A 21,941-nucleotide genomic window follows, 5' to 3' on the forward strand; every position below is an offset into this window, starting at 1 on the left:
GCCCGGCCCGGGCCCCCGGGCCCCCGACCCCGGCACCTCGGCCTCCTCGCCCCAGGGCCCGCCCGCCGGGGGGCGCCCCAAGCGCCCCCGAATGAGGCCAGCGAGACCGACCCTCTCCCCACCCTGCCGGCTCTCCTTGCTCCTCTGCAGGCACTGGCGTCCTGTCCCGTGGCAACGCGCAGCCCCGTGATTGCCCCAGTTTGACTCCCTGTGCTTCCGTCACCCCCAGGGAGCCAGCGTCCTCCCAGCCACTCTCTGAAGGGTGCACGACAAGGTTAGAAGATGCCTGGGAGGAAGGGGGCCAGTGCCTCAGTCCTGACCCCTGGGTGACCGAGGCCTGCTCCTCACATGGCACTTTGCAGAGCGCAGGGGGCCCGGGGGAATCTGTGTGCTGAATCAGACTTTGAGTCAGGGAGCTCCCTTGGTGTCCTTGCACAACTCGTGGCCTCAGTTTCCCATTTCTTGAAGCCTCTCTCAGCCTCCTACAGTAGAAGGCATAAAGGGTGGTGCCAACGGCTTCATAGGGTAAGCTGAAAATCTGCTCTCTGCACTCTCACCGATCTATTAATTTTACTTTTCCTATAGACTTTCTGAGGAAGAGTAGGCAGGAAAAATAAAATGACTATAGAGCAATTGTGGAAAACAGCATTCAGGCCTCTGTAATCTCCAGAGGGAAGGGCGCACTGCAGAGAATAGAGATGGAGGATAACGGATGGCAAAGAAGCCCCTCCAAAGTTCCTAGGTGTAGGAAGAAGCCCTCTGGAACCTTCATGGGGGCTGGTGTGAGGTTTGTGCTAGGCTGGCCGAGGGCTAGTGCTTTGGGACTGATGTTTAACAGCCCTGTGTGCATTGAACATCCACCTGCCACACTGAAGCAATGGTGCCTGGAATGGCTTTGCCCCCACCAGTCACACCAGCTGGACCTGCCCCATAGTTCCTTGTGACCTCTTGGGGCAAAAGGTAGGAAAAGAAATAGATTCTGGAGAGCTGAGAATGTTGACAGATACTCCGATCTCCCGCAGGATTTGGGGCCAGTTGTTTGGATTAGTTGGTTCTCCATTCTCAGAGCTGCTCCCAGAAGAGGTGGAAATGCCGCCCACCCCGGGTATTTGTAATGAGGAAATAGGCAGAGGCCCTCTGCTCATAGATAGAAAAGAGGCTGCTTCTACTCCAGACACTGCAGTCCAGAAGGCCTCCCCCTCTGCGTGGCAAGGCAAGAGGGCCCCCAAGAGGCCTGGCTCCAGGCCAGTCTATGAGTCCTTCCCTCCCCCTCTCCCTCTGATCTCATCTCTCCTAAAGGCTCCAACACTAGAAAGAGAGGACCTTTCAACAACACAGAGAAGCCTCGGAAATGGCAGGGATCAGGACTGTTTCAGAGGTATCTGACCCCAAATACAAACCCTACAGGACTCCAGACCAATGCATTTCGTGCTCACCCCCAGGCTGCAAGGCAAGAAGGCCCTGCTTGTCAAGCTCTTTTTGCTATTTTCCTCCATAACTTTCCTGATGAGGTTTTTCCCAGACACCATGGCAGTGCAGAGACCAGTGTCACTTACTTACAATCAGACAGTTCTGTACCAGAGTAGAGGAGAGTGAGCGTGCATAGCCTCCAAGCACTGCTGGGCAATGGTGGTGTCCAAGAGACCCCTGGCTAAGCCAGCCGATGGGCCCACACAGCCTAAGACAGGGAAACACTGAACTTGACTAGTTTGTTCCAAGGCCTCCTGTTGGTACACAAGATCCAAAACGCCCCTGCACCTCTTCCAGGCATCTCCTCCTGTCCCACCCCTGCCCCTAGCCCAGGTTCTTGGCTCTGCAAAGGAGGCCCTCAGCTCCATTACTGTCACAATGCAGAGGACTGGGTGGCTTTCTGCTGTGTCCTTGTGGCAAAAAAGAGTCAGAGGGATAAGGAGGCAAAGGTAGCATGTGCCAGGGATTTGGGCTGCCAGCAGATGCTCTCTGCTCTTTCCTCTGTGGCCCGAGCATTTTCCATTGTGCAGTGCTTCTCAAAAATATGCATGGATGCCCTCACTTCCTGTAATGTACCCCCAGCCATGGAGGAGGTGGCCTAAAGTCACCTGCCCCAAGTCTAAAAGAGCTCCAGTGCCAGGTTTCATCCCCAAAGTCGGTGTGGTGTGTGTATTCCACTCTACACGTGTGTCAGCAAGGGTTCTGAGCCACAAGCCCTGGATCCTGGCTGCGGAGAGCTCTGCAGAACAGAAGAGCATCAGGAAGGGGCAGTGGGATTTGAGGAGGGGTTGAAAGGGCTGGAGAACCAGGCTAGAGGCCCAGCTTCCAGGAACGATGCCAAAAGCCGCACAGCAGAGCTGGTCTGCTGAGGAAACCTCTGTTGCCACCAAGGAGCCCTAGGTACTCTGTCCGCGCCAGGAACTTGATTTTATTGCAGCTGCTCCCATGCCAGAATATACGCCATCTCGGTGCCAGGAACTCGACCTTGCAGCCACCACTTTCAGCCAGGACCAGAGAGAGCACGCGCGCACACTTCCATTCCCTTCCCTCTTGCATCACCAGGTCCCAAGATGGAACCAGACGCAGGTGCATCTGACTGGCTGTGCCTAGGCCACATATATCCGTGCTCTAGCGGCAAGGGAGGCTGGGAGAGCAGTCAGCAATCAGTTGCAGTTCCCATAGGAAGAGACCATCTTTGCCCACCCCCCACCTCACATCATGACTCTAAAAGTGAGAGATTCACCACTTACAGAAATAGGAAGGCAAAATCAATGGCAAACATCTTCTATGATAACGCTTTCATATTTAGGCAGTAGAGATGTGCAGTGAAGAATAGATTTGCACTGTGAAAATCCTCCCTGATAATTAGCCCCACCATCCTTAGAAATCACTGTTTTAGTATTTTTATTTAATGTTTTAAAGTGACTTTCATTCACAGGCAGTCTCCCTTGGATCCTGAAAGAGCCAGGTTCCACCCATCCCACTCAAACCCCGATACATTTGCAACTGGCCTGTCACTTGCTGGCCTGGGTCTCCCAGCCACAGAGAACCTGACTCCAGACTCTGTTATTTCACAGGACTCCAAGGTGTTGGAAATGGACTCCGGAGATGGCAGAAATTCGAAGGAAATGACGTGCATGGTAAATTCTCTCTTTTCATTTTATTTTCCTTTCAATCTCTGTAATTCAACACACTGAAAAATGATGGGAAGCATTAGGTTTCACATGTTTGAAAACTGGCTCTAGACCTCTAACCACTGAGAAAGTAGCTGCTCATGACTCAGCCAAGCCCCTACAGCTGCTGTGACTCTAGAAAGTTCTCCCTGGGATCAGGGCACCCAGTTTCCTGGACACTGTGAGGGGAGGGGAGTAATTCCATAAGGTAGAGCACCCACTTGTTCACTGGCTATATATAGGGAAGGACTTGGCATCATCTGGCACAGTGAGGTTTGAGTCCGTTCCCACTGGAGGTGGGGCTGCTTACATCATGCAAGGAGGCCATCTTTTGAAAATTTTTCCAAACAGAGAGGACAGTGGCCTGCTTTGGGACATTATTGCTCCAGGTCTAGGGAGATGGGTACTGTGGTTCCCGGCTGGCCTGGGACGCAGAATACAATAAGCTGAGAGAAGTCAGTTTCCAAAGTCGCCTTTCTCTGGTGCCAGGCATCTGTTGCCCTGCAGGGAACTGGCCCAGAACAACTCTGGGAATACCGTTCATGGACTGACTATACTAGGCCTTATTCTGTACCTTTCACAGATTCATTAGCCCAGCTTCCAGAACAAACATTGGTGAAACTACACTGTAGGCATGTGAGAATTCTACTAAGAATCAGACCTCTACTCCCAGAGTTCCAATAAGGGGTCAGTCAGATCTGGGCTCATCAAATGCCAGTGTGAAGATACCATCCCCCATGACCCTCTGCAGATGGGGAACCAGGGCCTCAATTGCACAAGACCAAACAGCTATGCTTTGCCATCCTGACAGTAACAAAAGGGAAGGATGAAATTCTGAAAGCACATTCACTCACTCACTCTCTTAATAAAGCTCTGCAGGGCTTACTTTGTGCCAGGCAGAGTTCCAGTTGTTGGGATGAGGAACGCTGCCCTCATGGGACCACACTGATAATTATAATCATGATGCTTTTCACTGCAATAGAGTCTCAACTCCCTAGAGGTGAAGAGCTTTCCTGTGTCCCCTGCCCTGTTCATGGGGACAAGTTGTCCTTAAGACATACCCCTGCCCTGGGGACCACCCACGGGGTCCTGGCTAATTGGTGTATGTGGTGGGATGGTTCTTTAACCTTGTTATGAGGCCATAGGGCACTATATGCATCAGCTGTGGCAAATGCCAAAGTTAGCGAAACTGTGCTTTAAGCTCATGAGAATTATAAGAATCAGACCACCAGAAACCCGTCAGCTGCAGAAATGCACAGCAGCTGGTACAGACATGCATTGCTTGGCCAGTGTATGAGTGGGTGAGTGGGCAAGTGGGTTGCAGTGGGAGGAAAGAGACGCAGCATCTTCATTTGTTACGGCTTTCTCACCTTGAGTTGTCTGAAATTCATCTTATGGCTTCTCAGCCATGTTCTTACATTAAGAGAAGATTGAAAAAGAGTGAACTTATCCTATTTTTATCATCTTTAGCCTCCCTGGTTTGAGGGAAGGTTAATGGAAAAATACAACAAAATAAAGAGGATCATGGGGCGCCTGGCTGGCTCAGTTGGTGGAGCATGTGGTTCTTGATCTTGGGGTTCTGGGTTTGAACCCTACGACGGGTGTAGAGATTACTTTAAAAAATAATAAAAATATTTTTTAAGAAATAATTAAATAAAGAAGGTCGTTAAAGCAGTCCTTGCAAAACCACCCGAGAATGGAGAGTTTCAGGTAAATGGAGGGCTGGAGAGAGGCACTACAGAGGCCTTGAGCCTGGGAAAAATGATGGCTACCCCACTCTACAAATCCATGCAATTTAAAGCAACATTTTATTTTCCAAACTGCACATTTGCATGCATGCAGACGTTCAAATTAGAGCAGCTTTTTTCTGTGTTTTCTGATGGCAAGACTCTAGGTACATACTTCCCTCGCTGGTGCCCAAGGCACCCAGCCCTGGAAACTGGACGGCTTTCATCTGCAAAGGAGGCAGCTGATGGCTTGTGCTGGTGGAGTGTGCACAAATGTGGCTGAACATGGGGCTGATCCAAAAAGGCACATGTTCCCCCTCTTGCTGCCCTGTCCACTCCTTGGGCTGGGGCGTTGGCAGGGTGGGGGGGAGCCTGGACTGCTCCAAACTTTTCTGAGCAGCAGGTGTTTGGGCTGAGCCAACCCCACTCGCTTGCCCGGCAACGGGCTTCCCCTGCTGTGATTGGCTGCTTTCCTTGGTCCTGGATGAAGTCTGCCTAGCAGCACAGGGACTGACACCCCACGGCCATGGGAAACCAATTGTGCAGCCCTGACTATAAATACCCACAGCGGCTCTGCCAGCCAATCGTCCTCCTTGAGGATTCCCTTCCTGGATCCTGTTTCCTTCATCGGCCAGCCCAGCAGAGATGCCTGTGTAGCCAGCTGTGCCTGAAGGAGGTGGCTCCCTGTCCTCCCCCGAGTCTGGCCTAGCGCTCCGGACCAGCATCACTTTGGATTGGCACACGCAGTGGTCCTAACCCTTGGCCAGCCCACCGACCTCAGCCCATGGGGGTGAGGGTCCTGGCTGGGCCTGCTCATAGGAGAAGGTGGGAGCAGGCAGGTTCTCCAGGGCAAGACCCTGCCAGCTGGATCACAAGTCCAAACCAGCTCAGGGACCTGTTTAGCCACCTTGCCTGGCTTCTGCCTAGGCCCAGGTGTGGGAAGCACTGAGTGGCAGATCTAATTGGGTACAGGGACGTCAACTGAATGCAACCTGCTTAGGCCAGTGCCCCAGAGGTATGCTTACCTCTAGGCCCATGCACTGGCCCCAGTGGCCACTTTCAATGGCACACCCAACAGCCTTTCTGCAGACCAGTGGTAGGCCAGGGGAGAAGGTGGCAGGTAACAGTGGGGGAACCCCCTGCTGCCACAATCCTGGCCCTTCTGCAGCCCCTCCCCTGAGCCCTCTGAAGCAGCCTCAGCAAAACCAGGCCACCACAGCAGCTGTTAAGGGAAAGATATAGCAGAAGGTGTCGCATCCCATATGAGAGACAGGTAAACCTGTGGGTTCCCCCTTCATGGTCTGTGGCAGGAACTGGACATTTCTCCACAGCAGGCTGACCCCAAAGAGGACAGCTCTGTGTCCTGAGGACATAAATACCTTTAGTGCGCGGAGAGAGCTATACATAGTGGATGCCCTGCAAATGTCTCTGAAACTGACCCATGGGGCAAGTCACCCCAACTCCTAAGCTAGGAAGGCTACCCCCACTCTTCTCAGAGGAGGACGGTGGGCTAGGATCAGGAGACTCGGGGTTCAAATCCCAGATCTGGCACACCTGGCAGCAGGGTCATTGGCTGGAAGTTAAGTGTCCAGGCGTCAGGCTCATCTGCTGTAAACTGGGGATAGAAACCTCCCAGCCCACTCCATAGAAAGGCATGATGATCAGCAAGGTATCATTTGGCAACTGAGCCTGGCGACACTAAAGTTGGGAGTTATGGTTACTCAGGCCACTGGAGCTGTCCCCACCTTGTGGAGAAGAAACCCAGCCTCCGCTGGCACCTGCTGAGAGGCGTGAGGGTGTGTGCACATGGTTTCACAATCACTTGCCTCTGCATTCAGGCACGGAACTGCGACGATTCCCACGTGTGTACACCACGGGGATGTACACGTGGGGGTGCCCATGGTTAGGCCAGGCCTGAGGCCCCTACCAGCCCCCCTTTCTTGCAGATGCACACAGTTCCCTGCTCTGCCAGGGGCAAACCCCACCATGGTCCCTGTGGCCACTGCAGGTCCCTCTGTGTTGCTCCTACAGGAAACCTGGCGGAGAAGCAGCACCCTCAGCAGCCCCAGGTCATCACTTCCTGCGACAACCAAGGTAAGGGATTTACCACGACCTGTGACTGCTCCTCCAGCTCCTGTGTGGCTGGATCCACTGCCCAGGCCAGAGACAGCAAGTGCGGGGGGCGGACTGTGGGAACCAGGTTCCTCTCTGACCTGTGGACACTGGAGCACCTTTTTCCTCTCCCTCCCCCCATGTCCCATGGTGACGTGGGATAGAGTGATAAAGTCCTTGGGCCACGGAACTCACAGCTGTCCTCTTCACCTCTGCTGTCATCACTATAGCTAACATTTATGAGTGCTAACCATGTGCCAGGCACCCTGCCGATCCATTTACATAATGATTCTCATGTAAATGAAGCTTACCACACTCCTATCTGATAGGTACTCTTAACTGTCCTCAACTTCCAGATGTGTAAACTGAGGTTTGGAAAAGTTGTTGTATGTCCAAGAGCACATGGCCGGTAAGAGTCAGAGCTGAGGCAACCTGCCCACACCCTCCAGAGCCACCACCAAGACCTCAGCTGTTAACCCTCACACAGCTCTGCTTCCACAGCGCTTCTGGAAACCAGCCTCCCGCAGCCTGCCCACTGACCAAGCCTTCCCTCCTCCTGGGTCACAGCGGAGACTGAGTCTTCCAGGGCCTTCCCCACTCAGCAAGGGGAAGTGAGAGGGCCCTTCCCTGAGAGGGCTCTTCCCTGAGAATTCTCACTTTGCTGGGATGGGTCCCAGGACCCTGGGAGGGCAGGCAAGGGCATCGCCATGCTGACTCTGCAGTTGATGGGATCTGAGAACACGGGGTATGTGGGGTGCTGAGGCTACAGAGACAGAGACAGGAGGACTTCGCAGCTACAGCTGGAGGGGAGGCCACGTTAAATAGAGACTCCCACCTCCATTAAGCTCCCCGCCACCCCAGTCTCCCACCCTGGTTTCCTGCTCTGCATTAATGACTCAGGGCCTGGTATCTATCTGAGAGCTCTCATAGACTCAGCCCAAATTTCACTACTATAGCTCTCAGCACTGATGGCCTACCTTGTAAAGAAATTATCTGATCATGTCCACGGGGCAGTGGCAAAGTAGGAGTCCCTGGAGAACTCAGAGCCTCTCAGGGAATTGCTCTCAGAATCACAGACTAACCCAACATCACCACAGAAATGCCCTGGCAAGCGGTGAGTGAGGGCCTGTCAAGATGGGTCACCAGCACGACTCCAGCCCTCCTTGCAGGCAGGGCCAGTGTACATTACGACAGAATTCCGGGGAATACAGCTCCACAGTAAGCCCCGCCTCAGTGGGACCACCACAACCTGCCCCCTGCCAGGAACACCACAAAGACAAACGCAGGCCCCCCTGCTTCCCTGAAGTGAACTAGTACACACAATTCACCACAAAACATAAATAAGCAATGCCTCACTAAAATGAAAGTGGATTAGCCACCACTAATCTTGCTTAGTTCTGGCTATATTCCCTGATAGGGCCATGGTGTTATCCCTATTTGTGCACAAGAAAGCCAAGACAAGGGGTGCTATGGTCCCTGAGCCAGGCACACCTGCCAGACCTCCACACTGCACTGTCCCCACGGTGTCCTGGGCAGATAGGAGTGGGATGGGGCCCACCAGTCACCAGAGCCCCACCTGGCACACCACACCCTGCCTCCCATAGGCCACTCACATTCCACCCACTAGCTCTAGGGGAGAATCTGTCCCTGGACTCCTCCAGCTTTTAGAAGCTGCTGTCACTTCCTGACTTGCACCACTTCATTCTCTGTGCCCATTGCCACATTGTCTTTTCTCCACTTAAGTAGTTAAATCTCCTGACTCTGTTTTATGAGACTCCTTGTGATTATATTGGGCCCACCAGATAATCCAGGATGATCTTCCTATCTCAAGATCCTTAACTTAATCACATCTGCAAAGTCCCCTTTACTATATAAGGGAGCACTCACAGGTTCCTGGAATTAAGGCATGGCTATCTTTAAGGACCATTACACAGCCAACCACATGGGGACGATTTAAAACAGAGTAATTGAGAAGGTGACATTTAAATAAGGAAGGAGGTGAGGGAGCAAGCAATGTGGGCATCTGGGGAAGAGCTTCCAGGAGAGGGAGCACCTGCTATGATCAACTTTAGCAACAGGTGACAAACAGATCATTGGAGTTTTGGATCTTCATGCAGAAGGGCGCTTCAGAAGGTTCATCTGTAATGGGTGTATGAGGGAAATGACAGGAGGGTGGTCGCTGGAGCCCCTGTGGCTTGAGGCCCCAAAAGTGATTCCTGAGAAGCCAGTTTTCTTTTGAGGCTTCCTTTCTCACAGGTCATGCACCCTTATCTTCATGCAGACACTCCGTGCCTTTGATCACGCACACACTGGCCAGGGACGCTCTGCTCTGCAGAAGGAATCATGAATGGCCCCGAGTTTTCAAGAGCCCAGTGAAAGCCGGGGTCGGTCAGGGCCGCAAGGGATGCCCTTCATCACCCCCTGGCTGGTGCCCCAGCCGTCTCAGCCCATTTGGTCTCAGATTGTCATCTGGTGGCTGTGGCTGCTGAGCGGGCCTTTCACGCTGTGTCCAGTGGAGCCTGGCAAGGGTTCTGCAGGGTTAGACTGTCCCTGTCTTCATCCAGCGTGCTGCTCCTGGGCCGTCAGAGCACACTGCTTCCTGCACTGACTATCACTCCCCAGACTGAAGCCACAGCACAGCTCTGCTGATCACCTCCCCTGGGGCTCTTTAAGGGCATTTTTAAATTACAGATGCTTTAGCTGAGGTTTCCTGACTCTCAACTACCGAAGAAGAACATTCCGAGGCAATGAACCTGGTTATCACCCCAGGTTCCGTATACGGACAACGTTAGTAAAGACCTCAAGTCAAGGATAGCAAGTATCTGACCCGAATCCCACAGCCCTACACACACAGACACTCCCACACATGTATGCACACCCACACACACTCACATTCATAACACACGCACGTGCCCAACAGTCTTGCTAATTGATCAACACTCCAGGCAGCCACTTCCAGTCAGTCAGAGTTAATGAACAAGATGAAATCTGTTTGCCATCTCTGCATTAGATATTCTGAGCAAATTAGGGCATTAGACAAATCCTGATTCAGACCTGCAGAGACCCGGGGAGAAGGCACCAGAAGGAGAACTCTCCTGACCAAGTAAAAGGCAGACCCACGGCAGAAGCGCCACAGACTCGGACGTGCTGGGGCTTGCCTGCTGCCTCTCCGTATTGGAAGGGAGAAGAGAAAAGGACACGGAGCTAGTGGTACCTGGGGTGGGGTCTGGGAGGCGCTTCTCAGAGGTAGCAGAAAGCAATGCTGATATGCTGTTACTAAGACAGCCAAGGCTGCAGCCTCAGAAATGTTATTTGGGTGCCAACTGGTAGAACCAGAAAGGGACGCCATGAGAGAGCCAGCCAGGTGACCTGAAGCCCAGGAAGGGCCTCCTGTGGGTTTGGTCGTGACTGTTAAGATTGGTGTAACGGTCTCTAAGGTGTTAGATCTTACTTTAAATTTGCTCCAAATGATGTTGCACTCTCATTCATTGAAAATTGGTCAAATTAATTTTCTTCTTAAATTAAGAGTTTTATGTGATACAGAATGTAGTAGTCTGCAAAAACTTACCATTTCATGCGTTTAGGGAGCACAGGACTCTCCAGTGACTGCTGCTCACCTGTGACAGCACACCCAGGCCAGGTTTCTGGGGCAAGGAGCCTCCGAAAGTACCCTCCCACACCTGTGTGTGACAAGAGTGGGTATCACACTCCCACGGATCAGGAAGGCTAAGGAGCTTTGCTATTTTCCTCAGCGGGGGGTTGATTAGCAGCGACTCTTTGGAGGAGAGTCAGGAAGTGGGGCTCAGGAGGATATTGGAAATTGGGCCCCTGTCCAAGAAGGGAGAGAGAAGAGGAAGTTCAGGAAAGAGAGAAGGGATTGGAAGTGGTGGTAGGTGGAGCTTGTGGAACAGGACCACATCCGGGTGGGAGAATACATCAGTGCTCACCTTTGCCAGGACTTTAACCGTACCTAGTTTCTCGGCTCACTCATTCTTGGACAAAGAGCCATGGCTGAATTGGGGGTGGTTGGAAGTGCCTGTATGTTAAATGTGGGGAGGTTGGGAAGAGGTTTGTTGTTGAGCCCTAAACCAAGTTGTTCAGTTCTGCAGCTTCTTTAAGTTTCTGGAAGTTGTTGCAACCTAGCATTTTCCAAACTGTGTTTCACAAAAAAGTACTGGGTCCGATTGACTTCTTCACTGCAGGACTTCTCAGAGCATTACACATTACAACCTACAAAAAGAGAGAGAGTAGGCATATTTCTCAAATCCTTTTCTTGTAAAGCATCTCATAGCCAAGTACAGCTTAGCACCCACTTTGAAAAACACCTTAAAGTATTTCAGACAGAAAAGTAAAAAGGCAAAGGAGAATAGACCTGTGCTTCATGCAGCATGAGAATGTACACAGGAAGTGTTTGCTCTTGACAATGGCACTCAATCCTATAACCAGAACTGAATTATGCTTTGAAATGCTTAAGGTCTTAATTATAAAGTCACACACTGATTTTCTGTGACATTGAATGTACTAGAAACTACCCTCAAAGTGAATGTTAACCCCTTCAAAGTAATGCCTTAGAAGGTCACACTGTATCTTATAAAATTGTTTGAGAATTACCCTCTTTGGCATGCAGAGGGTAGTACACAAGATAGTATTGTTATTCTGTGAAAATAATCCCAATACATTTACAAGGGAAAGGGTTAGTAAAAAAACAAAAAATAAAAAACAAAAAAAAACTCTTACAAAATTAACAAGGAAAAAATAATACATCAGTAGGAAAATAGGCAATTCACAAAATAAGAATTTCAAATGGTAAATAAACATATGAAAAATACATTAAAAATTAAATGCACAAAAATTAGGTGCCATTGTTCATTAATAAAAATTAAAAGAGATTGATGAAATCGTATGTCAGTGAGTATATTCGTGATCTATTTTTACATTGCGAACCACCCCAAAACTCAGTGGCTTAAAATAATTAGCATTTACCAGCTCACAAGTGCACAGGTTGGCTGGGCGTTCCTGCCGAGTTCATCGGGGGACTTGGCTCGCCCTGCTCATATATTTGTGGTCAGCTGGTAAGTTGGCTGGAAACCAGGTAGGGTAGGGTAGCCTCACCTGAGATGCCTCTGCTCTCTTCCACATGGTTTCTCTACTCCCAGCAGGCGAGCCTGGGCTCATTCACATGGCAGTTGTGGCTCGAATCCCAAGAATGAGAGCAGAGGCTGCAAACTTCCTTGAGACCTATGCTCAGAACGTGCCCAGCATCCCTTCTGTTAATATCCATGCTGACGAGACCGACCAAGTCCTAAGGAGAGCCCAAACTCAGGGTACAGAACAAAAAACCTCTCCTTGTAGGTACGAAGTTTTGTGATGAATTTTGCAATCACTCACAGTCGGAATGAGCAAAATGGACATTCTCTTGTGCTGTTGGGGTGATAGCAACTGATAAAATCATTCATGGGAAGTTTGCCAAAGTATAGCAAAAGATCCATTTTTAAGAATTTATTCAAAGGTGCTGATTTGAAAAGTGTGTAAAGAGATGTGTATCAGAATGTTCATACATCACTGATTATGATAGCAAAACATTTGGGAAAAGTTAACTACCCAACCAAAAGTGATTGCTTATATGGATTATAAAACATGTATAGAATAGAGTGCTATACAGCTCACTTAAAACGAGGACACAGGACCATGTTCACTGACATGTGAAGGTTCAAGAGAAGAAAGCAAATGTTTACTATAATCCTGCTTTGGACTTTCACTTTCTATTTTATATCGTTCTATATCATCCAGGTTCTTGTTTTAATTCTGCTCAGGCTTGTTTGCTCAACTGGTACTTATATTTATTTTTGTTTTATTTTAAATTACTAAAATTAAATTGTCTGGTATATAGTTGCATGGTTTAAAAAATTTTTTTATAATGTTTTATTTATTTTTGAGAGAGAGAGAGAGAGAGAGCGGGGGAGGGTCAGAGAAAGGGAGAGATACAGAATCCAAAGAAGGCTCCAGGCTCTGAGCTAGCTGTCAGCACAGAGCCCGACACAGGACTCGAACCCACAAACCGCGAGATCATGACCTGAGCCAAAGCTGGACGCTCAATCGACTGAGCCACCCAGGCACCTCTAGTTGCATGGGTTTTAATGCATGCATAATGCATGCTCATGTAACCACCACTACAGTCAGAACACAGGGCAGTTCTGTCACCCCAGATTCTCTTGTGCAGAATCTCTGTGGTTATGTCCTCCTGTGGTTTCTTTGTATTGTTGAGAAGTATTCCTTGATATGGATGTACCATACGGTGTTTATCCATTTACTCATTGAAGGACGTTTAGGTTGTTTCTAGATTGGGGTGGTTATGAATTGAGCTTCTGTAAACATTTGTGGATAAGTTTTTGTATGAACGACCGTTAAGTGTTCATTTCTCTGGGATAAATGTTCAAAAGTGCAGTTGTTGGGTCAGATGTTCAGTATGTTTCCTTTTATAATAACCTGCCAGACTGTTTTGAGTTGCTGTACCACTTCACAGTCCCTTCAGTAATGTTATGAGAGATCTGATTTCTCCACAACCTTGTCAACATAGAGTATTATCACTACTTTTTTATTACTTCTCTTCTAATAGGTATGAGATCTCATTGTGGTTTTAATTTGCATTTTCCTAATGGCTAATCATGTTGAACATCTTTTCACATGCCTATATGCCCTCTGTAAATTTCTTCTTTGGTGAAATATTTGTTTTTTTACCCACTTTCTAAATGGAATGTCTTTGCACTGTTGTAAAAAAATCACTTTGCCATATTTGTGTGGGTCTAATTCTTAACTACTTATTATGCTCCATTGGTCTATATATCTGTCCCTTTGCCAATATAACACTATGTAATGACTGGAGCTTCGTAGCACATCTTAAAATCAAATAGCTGGAGTCCTCCACCTTTTTTTTTTTTCAAAATGGGTTTGGCTACTGTAGTTGCTGTATCTTTCCATCTAAATTTTAGAATCATCTTATCCATATCTAATATCTATAAAATTCCTCCAGGGAATCTGAATGAAGTATCATTAAATCTATAGATCAATTTAAGGAGAATTGCCAACTTAACAATCTTGAGTCTTTCAATTCATGAGCATGGTATGTCTTTCCACTTATTCAAGTCTCCTTTAATTTTTTTGATCATATTTTGTGGTTTTTAACATATAGCTCTTACACTTTTTTTTAGGTTTATGTTTAAGTATTTTAATTTTTGGAGCTATGGGAAACATTGATTTTTAAATTCGATTTCTAATCATTTATTGTGACTATAAATAGAATTGATTTTGTATCTGACCTTGTATCCTGTGACCATGCTAAACTTATTAGTTCTAGGAGCTTTCTTTGTAGATGGCTTGATATTTTCTATTTAAATAGATATGTCATCTGTAAATAAGAAGAGTTTTATTTCTTTCTAATCTGTAGGACTTTTATTTCTTTTTCTTGTTTTCTTTCACTGAGTAGAACTTCTAGTGCAGTGTTTGTTAGGAGCAGTGAGAGTGGACATCCATGCCGTGTTCTAGTCATGGGGGAAAACATTCCATTTTTGACCATTAAATATGCTGTTAGCTATAGATTTCTGGTAGATACCCTTTTTTGGATGAAGGAAGTTCCCTTCTATTCCTAGTTTATTCAGTTTTATCATGAATAAATGTTAAATTTTGTCAAATGTATTTTCTGCATTAATTGAAATGATCATGTGGTTTCTCTTCCTTGGCCTGCTAATATGGTGAATTACATTCATTGGTTTTCAAATATTGAATGACCCTTGCAGTGCCATAGTATTCTTTTACTATATTGCTGAATTTAACTTTCTAATATTTTTTGAGAATTTTTGTGTTCATGAGAAATATTGGTCTGTAATATCCTTTTCTTATACTCTGTTTTTTTCTGGTTTTGGTGTCAGTTAATGCTGGCCTCAGATGATAGGTAATGAAATATTTACTATTCTTCTGTTTCTGAAAAATCTCATTTAAAAATTGGTCCTATTTTCTTTTTAAATGTTTGTTAGAATTTGTCAGTGAAACGCACTGGACTTGGTATTAGTTTGTTTCTGGAAGATTTCGAACTACAATTAGTTTTTTATATAGATACAGGGATATTAAGATTATCTACTTGGGTGAGTTTTAGTAGTTTATAGCTTTCACAGAATTGATCCATTTCATCTCAGTTGTAGAATTATGTGCATTGGGTTGTTTGTAGTATTCTCTTATTATTCTTTTAATATACACGAGATCTGTAGTGGTCTCACCTGTTTCACTGCTGATATTGGTGTCTTGATTCCTGGTTTGTGTCTTACCTCTTTTCTTTTTGGTCAATCTGGTTAGAGCCTTATCAGTTTTGCTGATCTTTCCTTGGAATCAGCTTTTGGTTTCATTGATTATTTTCTTATCATTTCTTCAATTTTTTTTCTGTAACACACTGTTTCTCCCCTCCTTCTGGGATCTCAAGAACACCAGTGTTAGACCTTAAAGTATTATCCTAAAGGTCTCTGAAGTTTTATTCATTTTTTTGTTCTGTTTCCCATCTTATCTTTCTTCAAGTTCACTGACTTTTCTGTCCTCTCCATATACTATTTAGCATATCCAAATAATTTTTCAAATTGTTATATTTTTTACCTCTAAAATTTGATCTGTTTCTTCTTTGTAGCTTCTGATGTTTTGCTGATTCTTGGTACCTTTCCATTTATCTCAAGACTATTTGCCCTTTTTTTGTTAGAGCATGGTTACCATGGCTATTTGAAAGTCTATCTGATAATTCCAAAATCTGTATCATCCTGGGATTAGCATCCGTTGATGTTCTTTTCCTTTCAAGTAGAGATCCTCATTCTTCCAACTCAGGATCATTTTGGATAGTAGCCTTTGCAATGCTCTATAGATCTGCTCAGCACATGCACCACCAGTGGCCAGTCTAGTCATTGGTCTACCCCATAGTTTAGTTCTTAAAGATTGTGGGATGATGCTTTGGATGAGATTCATGTATGCTCCGCTCAGAGGTGACCACAGTTCATCCATAACTGTATGGATTTGCTTTCTTGAGCTCCCTCCCCTTCACAAACCACTTCTCAATCCTCAATCCAGCTTTTGTGCTGGACTTTAATTTCCCCACTCTGCCAGGCACTTCTTGCAACTCTGCCTACATCTAGAGACAATCAGTGGGGAACAGGGAGAGGGAAAAACCAGGGAGTGTTTGTTCCCACACTCTAGGGAATCATAGCTTGCTTCCCTCAAAGTCTCAGGTGCTTAAGGTTTTGGCTGACCAAAAAAATCATTGCTACATCACTACCAACAGACTTTCCTAGAGGCTGAGTGGGGAGAGAACAGAAAAAAAGGATGGGGGGGTGTCCAACAAGGGATTTGTCCCACACTCTCTGACTTCACAAGCTGGAAGAAAGAGCTTTTCTTGGAGCTTGGAGCACTGTTTCCCTGTACCCACTGTGCACTTCGGTGTTTGGGGCTGCGTGGGAGTGAGGTCTAAGTTATACCATCAGGGGGAAGGGAATGGTAAACTCACTGCAAATTCAGTGATGCTTTAAATGCTAATCTTATTCCCTGACTTGACTTCTATGATTTACCCTACAGAGTCCCGAAATAGTTGCTCCATGCATTCTTTCCAAGGTTTATAGTTGTATTCACTGGAAAAGACAAGCTAGAGTGTTCTTATTTCATCCTGCCTGGGTCTGGAAGCTGCCTGCTTGTATTTTGTTTTTCATTTCTTTAAACAAGAATTACTTGTATATTCAGAAGAAAGCTTAAAACCAACTGTGTTTGGTTGTTCAAACATCTGTCATGGGACATTGCGCTCTTCGCTGGCAGCATCTGCCTGAGAAAGTCACCTCCCATTCCTTTGCAGGGACACAGCTGACTGTGGAGGTCCACCCTCGAGATGCCATGCCTCAGCTGCTCAAGAAGTTCTCCTTAGCTAAACGTACGTACGTCCAGGGCTGCTTGTGTGTGGAGGGCTGGCGGGAGGAGTGACAGTCACTTAATGGGCCAGAGCCCCACCTAGGCTTCCTGTGGGGGAAGGAGAGGAGTCAGCTAGGCCTACACGCTGGAAAGAGGCAGAGGTGTGACTGCTTCATTCTGGGGAGTCTCTTCTCCATATGTAACGCCCACTGTTCTTGAGTCTGTGCAATTAGGTGTGGGTAACACAAAGCACTCAGCTAAAGATGAATTTCATCGCAGGAGTGTTGTTCTTAGATACCATTTATTGTCTGCCTAAGAAGTGGCATACACAGCAGTATGTATTTTATATTCATTAACTTTTTAACCCTTTGATAGATGCCTCACTTTTTAATTCGGCCAAGTGAGGCCCAGAGAGGTGAAATAACTGCCTAAGGGACCAGCTAGGAAGTGGGTCAAAACCAGGTCTGAGACCTGTGCTCTTAGCCACCATGTTTGGCTGCCTTCGTTGCAAGGTGCATGGGGTCAGACCTATGATGTCTTTTCCACTCCCCTCTTGGTCCTCTCCGGGCATCTATCTACTTTATAGCTAAAGAGGCCTAGAGAAGTGCTGGCCAAGGAATTAAGTCTACAGAACAGCCAGGGCTCAGGTTCTCTCCATGTCCCTGCGTGAGCAAGGCAGGCCCTCCTGGCTGCCTGGTCCTGCAGCTCTCAGCGGTCAGGGTCTCAGCGTCAGGCATGGAGCAGACAGGCCCTGGAGTTTACTGACTGGGCTCAGATCTCAGCTCTTACCTTGGGCAAGTAGCTTTACCTCTCTTGTGGAGTCAAATTCTTCATCTATGAGAGGAGGAAAATAATTCAGCTTCCTTCATAGGACTGTTGTGAAGTTAAATCAGGCGGTCAATATAAAGCACAAGGCAGGCATAGAAAGTACACAATAAATGCTAGCTGTTATGTTGAACCCTCATTACTCTACCAAAGTATGGAGATGGAAATAAAATGTAGGTGCAGGAAACACAGGACCATTCTTTCTCAGTGCCTCTACACATTTGCAACCTTCCACTGTTATATTTACAGCCTCTGGTGGGCTTCAAGGGCATAAAACAATGTGCCTCCTCAGCTCCGCATGGTTCCATCAGGGACCCACATCTTCCTGACCTGGATTCAAATCAGCAGCTCCTTTCCTGTTTCCAAGGAGTCTAATAACTATTGGCAACAATTCTGCATTAACAGTCCTGGATTGGTAGGATTTGGTTGCCCTCGAACCTTCCTGAGGAATAATTTAAAAACCGCTTGACTTTTCTGGGCTTCAGCTCCATAGAAAATGCCTTTCCCTCTCCCCACGTTCATTTCTTTCCATGGTCAGTTCTTCTCTGGCAATGATTCACTGTTGTTGTTGGCTTCCCCAGCTGTGTTCCAAGATGGCAGGGGGTCCAGAGGACAGAACACAAAGTTTTGATGTCGGAGTAAATTCTGCCTTTGCTTGCAGACTTCAGTTCTCCTTCTTATCTTTCCCTCCCTGGTTCTCAGTCCTTCCTGTGCCTCAGCAGGAAGTCCAGGGCAATTCCAGCAGTAATAGATGGTGAGTGGATATGGCAACAAGAAGGCTGGGCATAGACATGGAAGAGGAGGGGTCAGAAGCCAGGGCCACCACACAGGGAATTGTCTGTACTTGCATTTTTGACATCTTCTGAAGTGTCTCAACTTCTGACCTTTGGGATATTGCAGGTTTACAAGGTGATAAAAATGGAAACACAAGACCCCGGCAGCCTGGAGCCAAAGATGCCCATGGTAAGTTGCAGGGCCTTCTCCAGGGCCGTTCCATGAAATGGTGAATTGGTTTAGCCCCGTGTGTCAATCTCCAGTCAAATGAAAATGGGTCCCTAGGTCCTATATGAGAGGCTGGGGCTACCTCTGGCCTCAGGGGAGGGAGGAGTATCATGACTGATTAGCAGGTCTGCCATGGATGCAGGCAGAATAATGAAAAAGCTCACATACCGTATGACCCCGAAGCTAAAGCATAAACCCCAATAACAAGGCAGCCCATTACAGAAAACATACTAAATACAGAATTCAGAACTGTTAACTTTAAATGGAATGCCAAGCGTCCATAACATAGGAGGCATAGGAATAAGCAGAATGGGATCGAGTAAAACCCTGAATGGGGTGATCGATGGCCTGGCTTCGAGTCCTGGTTTTGTCCCTTACTCACCTTCCTGGGGCCTCAGTTTTCCTCTCTGGAGACCAGATGGTATCTAAGGTTTGGTAGAGCTTGGCACTTCTTCCCATTGTTTTGCTTTAAAGTTAGAATAATTTAGTTAATGCCACTGGTATTTTAAATGTATTTATGCAAAATCATATTTAGATCTTATATAATCTCTTCAGAAGGTAAATGTAATGAGGCATAAATCATTGTGGGTATTTTTAATGTTGAGATATTGTAAAATGGAACCAAGAAAGGGTAAAACTAGTAACAGGGTTTTCAGTCCCATTTTAGAAATGTCATCCTTCTTCTCAGTAGGGGCTGGGGAGACCTCATTTCCAGAGTTATACCAAGCAGAAATTTGTTAAATTTAGGTCCACTTCATATCCACTTAGGTCACCCTGCTAGCCCTTGTCAGAGAATGGCAGGAGCCAGATTCCTTGGAGGGAGAAGGCACTGAGAACCTGCTGTGGGTACCCTCTCCCTTCTGAGAGGCTGGCTGGACAAGGGCTGTGCTCAGACAGGACAGAGACTGACAGGGATCAAGGTGATGGGAGACAAGAGATCCCAGCACCAGCAATGAGCCACAATGGTGCTGGGCTTCCAGGGAGCCCCAGTGTAAGACTGTCCGGGACAGAAGGATGCGGAGGGTCCAGGATATCCTGGTCCTTATGGAAGCAGCAGAAAAATGAAGAAAGAAAATGCTAGGTTGGTGGTGACACCACAGCCTCATGGTAGGGTTTACATAGCCTACCTGCCCATCACACACTCTGCCTCTTTTTGAGACAGGAAGAGTCCTCAGGTCCTGGATGTGTCATAACATGTGACAGGGTGAGGGCCCAGTCAGAGGCTTGGGGTCAAAGGGCCAAACCCCTCCAGGGACTGCTGCAGAGTGGCAGCAGGAAGCAAGAAAGCACAACAAAGTGGCCTTGGGGAATGTGCCAGACCCAGTTGGCTTGCGAAGAAAGAAGTCCTAGCTCTCAAAAGGAAGGGATGTTGGGAGTGGTGGGGAAATGTGCACGGGCCCACATGGCCTGCTCCTGACAGCTGACTAGAGGCTGGGAGCTCCTCTGTGGCTGGAAATTGGCCAGGCCCCTAACCAGCTGCCACTGCGTCTCCGCCAGTGCCGGCCCAGAGGGGGTCTTGCAGGAGCTCGGGGCAGAGCTGGTGGGCCGCGCCCTCCCTACTCACTCTCTCACCACATCTCCTGGGTCTGTAGCACCAAGGCCTGGGTCTCTCACAGACCTCAAGGGGTGTATGGGCAAACACAGCTGCAGCCCCCACACCAGCACAGAGGCTTTGTACCTCTACTCTTGTCCATGCCCACAGAGAACCCCCACCCTACACCCTCCCACGGAGCAGGGTGGCATTCACCTTACAACATGATCCACCATCTCCCGGGTGCCCCATAGATGTGTGCATAATGCCTGGTGGCTGGGTTCAGCCACCCCTAGCCAGATGGAGGTCATGAAGGTCAGGCCCCCACTAGAACCTAGGCTTCATGCAGCCCCCTCCATGCTTCCCCATCACTCTGCTCTTCCCAGGCTGGCCGCCGTGCCCTGGGACCCCACCAGCACCCCCACAGGGCAGTGGGATTATCAGTGAGTTAGGGGATCAGGGCCCCTTTGGCCCCACCCTCCTCACCTAACCCACCTTGCCTGACTTGGTCAGTCCTGAATAATGGAACCTGGACTAAGAAGGACCTTGCCAGAGCCCAGGCTCTCTTTTGCATTGAGACAGGGTTTTGCTGCCCATCCGTGGCTGGTCTGACAACTGGCGTGCCCAGCTTCCTATAAGAGAGGCTGGAGCAGAATAGTGATTCTGGTGCCCAGCCTCCCTCAGAGGCCTCCCCACAGTACCTGGGGCACCCATTGCTACAACGCACTTGGCTTCCTTGGGGTACTCCAGTCTCCGGCTGACTGGGCAAGGGAGGAAGATCGTCTGGGTGCCAAATACGCATCACCCCACAGAAGCCTCCGGAGCCTGGCTCCAGCATGCCCCCTTCCATACCCAGGGTGCCTGCCACCTTGGGCATCGCAGCTAGAGTATAGACCCTCCTTTCTTGAGCCCGTCAGGGCTGGCAGTATTGTCTGGGCACTTCCCACAGAGCTCTCTTTCCTGGAAAAGTTAGCAGGAAATCTGCAGAAAACTGAAGGATGGGGAGAAAGGGACTCCCTCGTTAATCTGCCTGGGCACTGCTGATTTAATTGAGGTGAAATCAGTCTCTCTACTGCTGACTTCCCGGGGTCTGCAAACAGGTTTATATTCCCCGCAAGTCTCCAGATGAACTAGAGAAGTTGCCATAGTTCACAAACCAATTTGACCAAGGAACCCTTCTAGGAGCTGTTGCTCTTGGGAGCAGTTTTTCAGGTGCTGGGAATCATGTTGAAGGTCAGACAGTAACAGCTCCTCAAAAAGAGAGGCCTGGGCCAGGCAGCGCTCGTCAGCAGGCCTCGGTGGCTGACTGAGCCTCCCTGTGTTTCAGCCTACCCCTGGGATCGGTCCAGCCTGAAATCCATGCCCCTGGACCTGCGGCAGTTTGAGAAACTGGACACGTACGCCTCACAGGTAGGACAACAAACCCCTCTGTGTAAGGTGGCTTGGAGCTTCCTGAGTCAGGGTCATGAAGCCTCTGCTCAGGCCCCTCCTGAGTGCAACCAGAGTCCCTTGGATAGAAGCCCAGAGGGCCTTTTCACATCACATGGATGGGGAAAGGAAGGCCAAGGCACCAGGCCCCTGCCCAGGACAGAAGACCATTCCACCCCTTCCCCCCACCCCTGTTTCACCCAGAGTCCTGATGTTCCCACTCTAGCTGCACCCCCCTGCCCTGCTAGC

The 21,941-nt window shown here is 48.3% G+C and overlaps 1 protein-coding gene across 1 annotated transcript in view; it reads left to right on the forward strand.

Moving 5' to 3' along the window:
• The window catches only part of KY (kyphoscoliosis peptidase), a 48,151-nt gene that overhangs the window by 2,808 nt on the left and 23,402 nt on the right, over positions 1 to 21,941 (forward strand). The window contains exons 3-7 of the mRNA XM_029938765.1: positions 3,048 to 3,110; positions 6,902 to 6,964; positions 16,854 to 16,928; positions 18,632 to 18,694; positions 21,592 to 21,674. Coding sequence (XP_029794625.1) covers positions 3,048 to 3,110; positions 6,902 to 6,964; positions 16,854 to 16,928; positions 18,632 to 18,694; positions 21,592 to 21,674 — 347 coding nt within the window. The remainder of the gene's footprint in view (positions 1 to 3,047; positions 3,111 to 6,901; positions 6,965 to 16,853; positions 16,929 to 18,631; positions 18,695 to 21,591; positions 21,675 to 21,941) is intronic.

This window comes from Suricata suricatta, chromosome 5, assembly GCF_006229205.1.
Source record: "Suricata suricatta isolate VVHF042 chromosome 5, meerkat_22Aug2017_6uvM2_HiC, whole genome shotgun sequence".
Lineage (NCBI taxonomy): Eukaryota > Metazoa > Chordata > Mammalia > Carnivora > Herpestidae > Suricata > Suricata suricatta.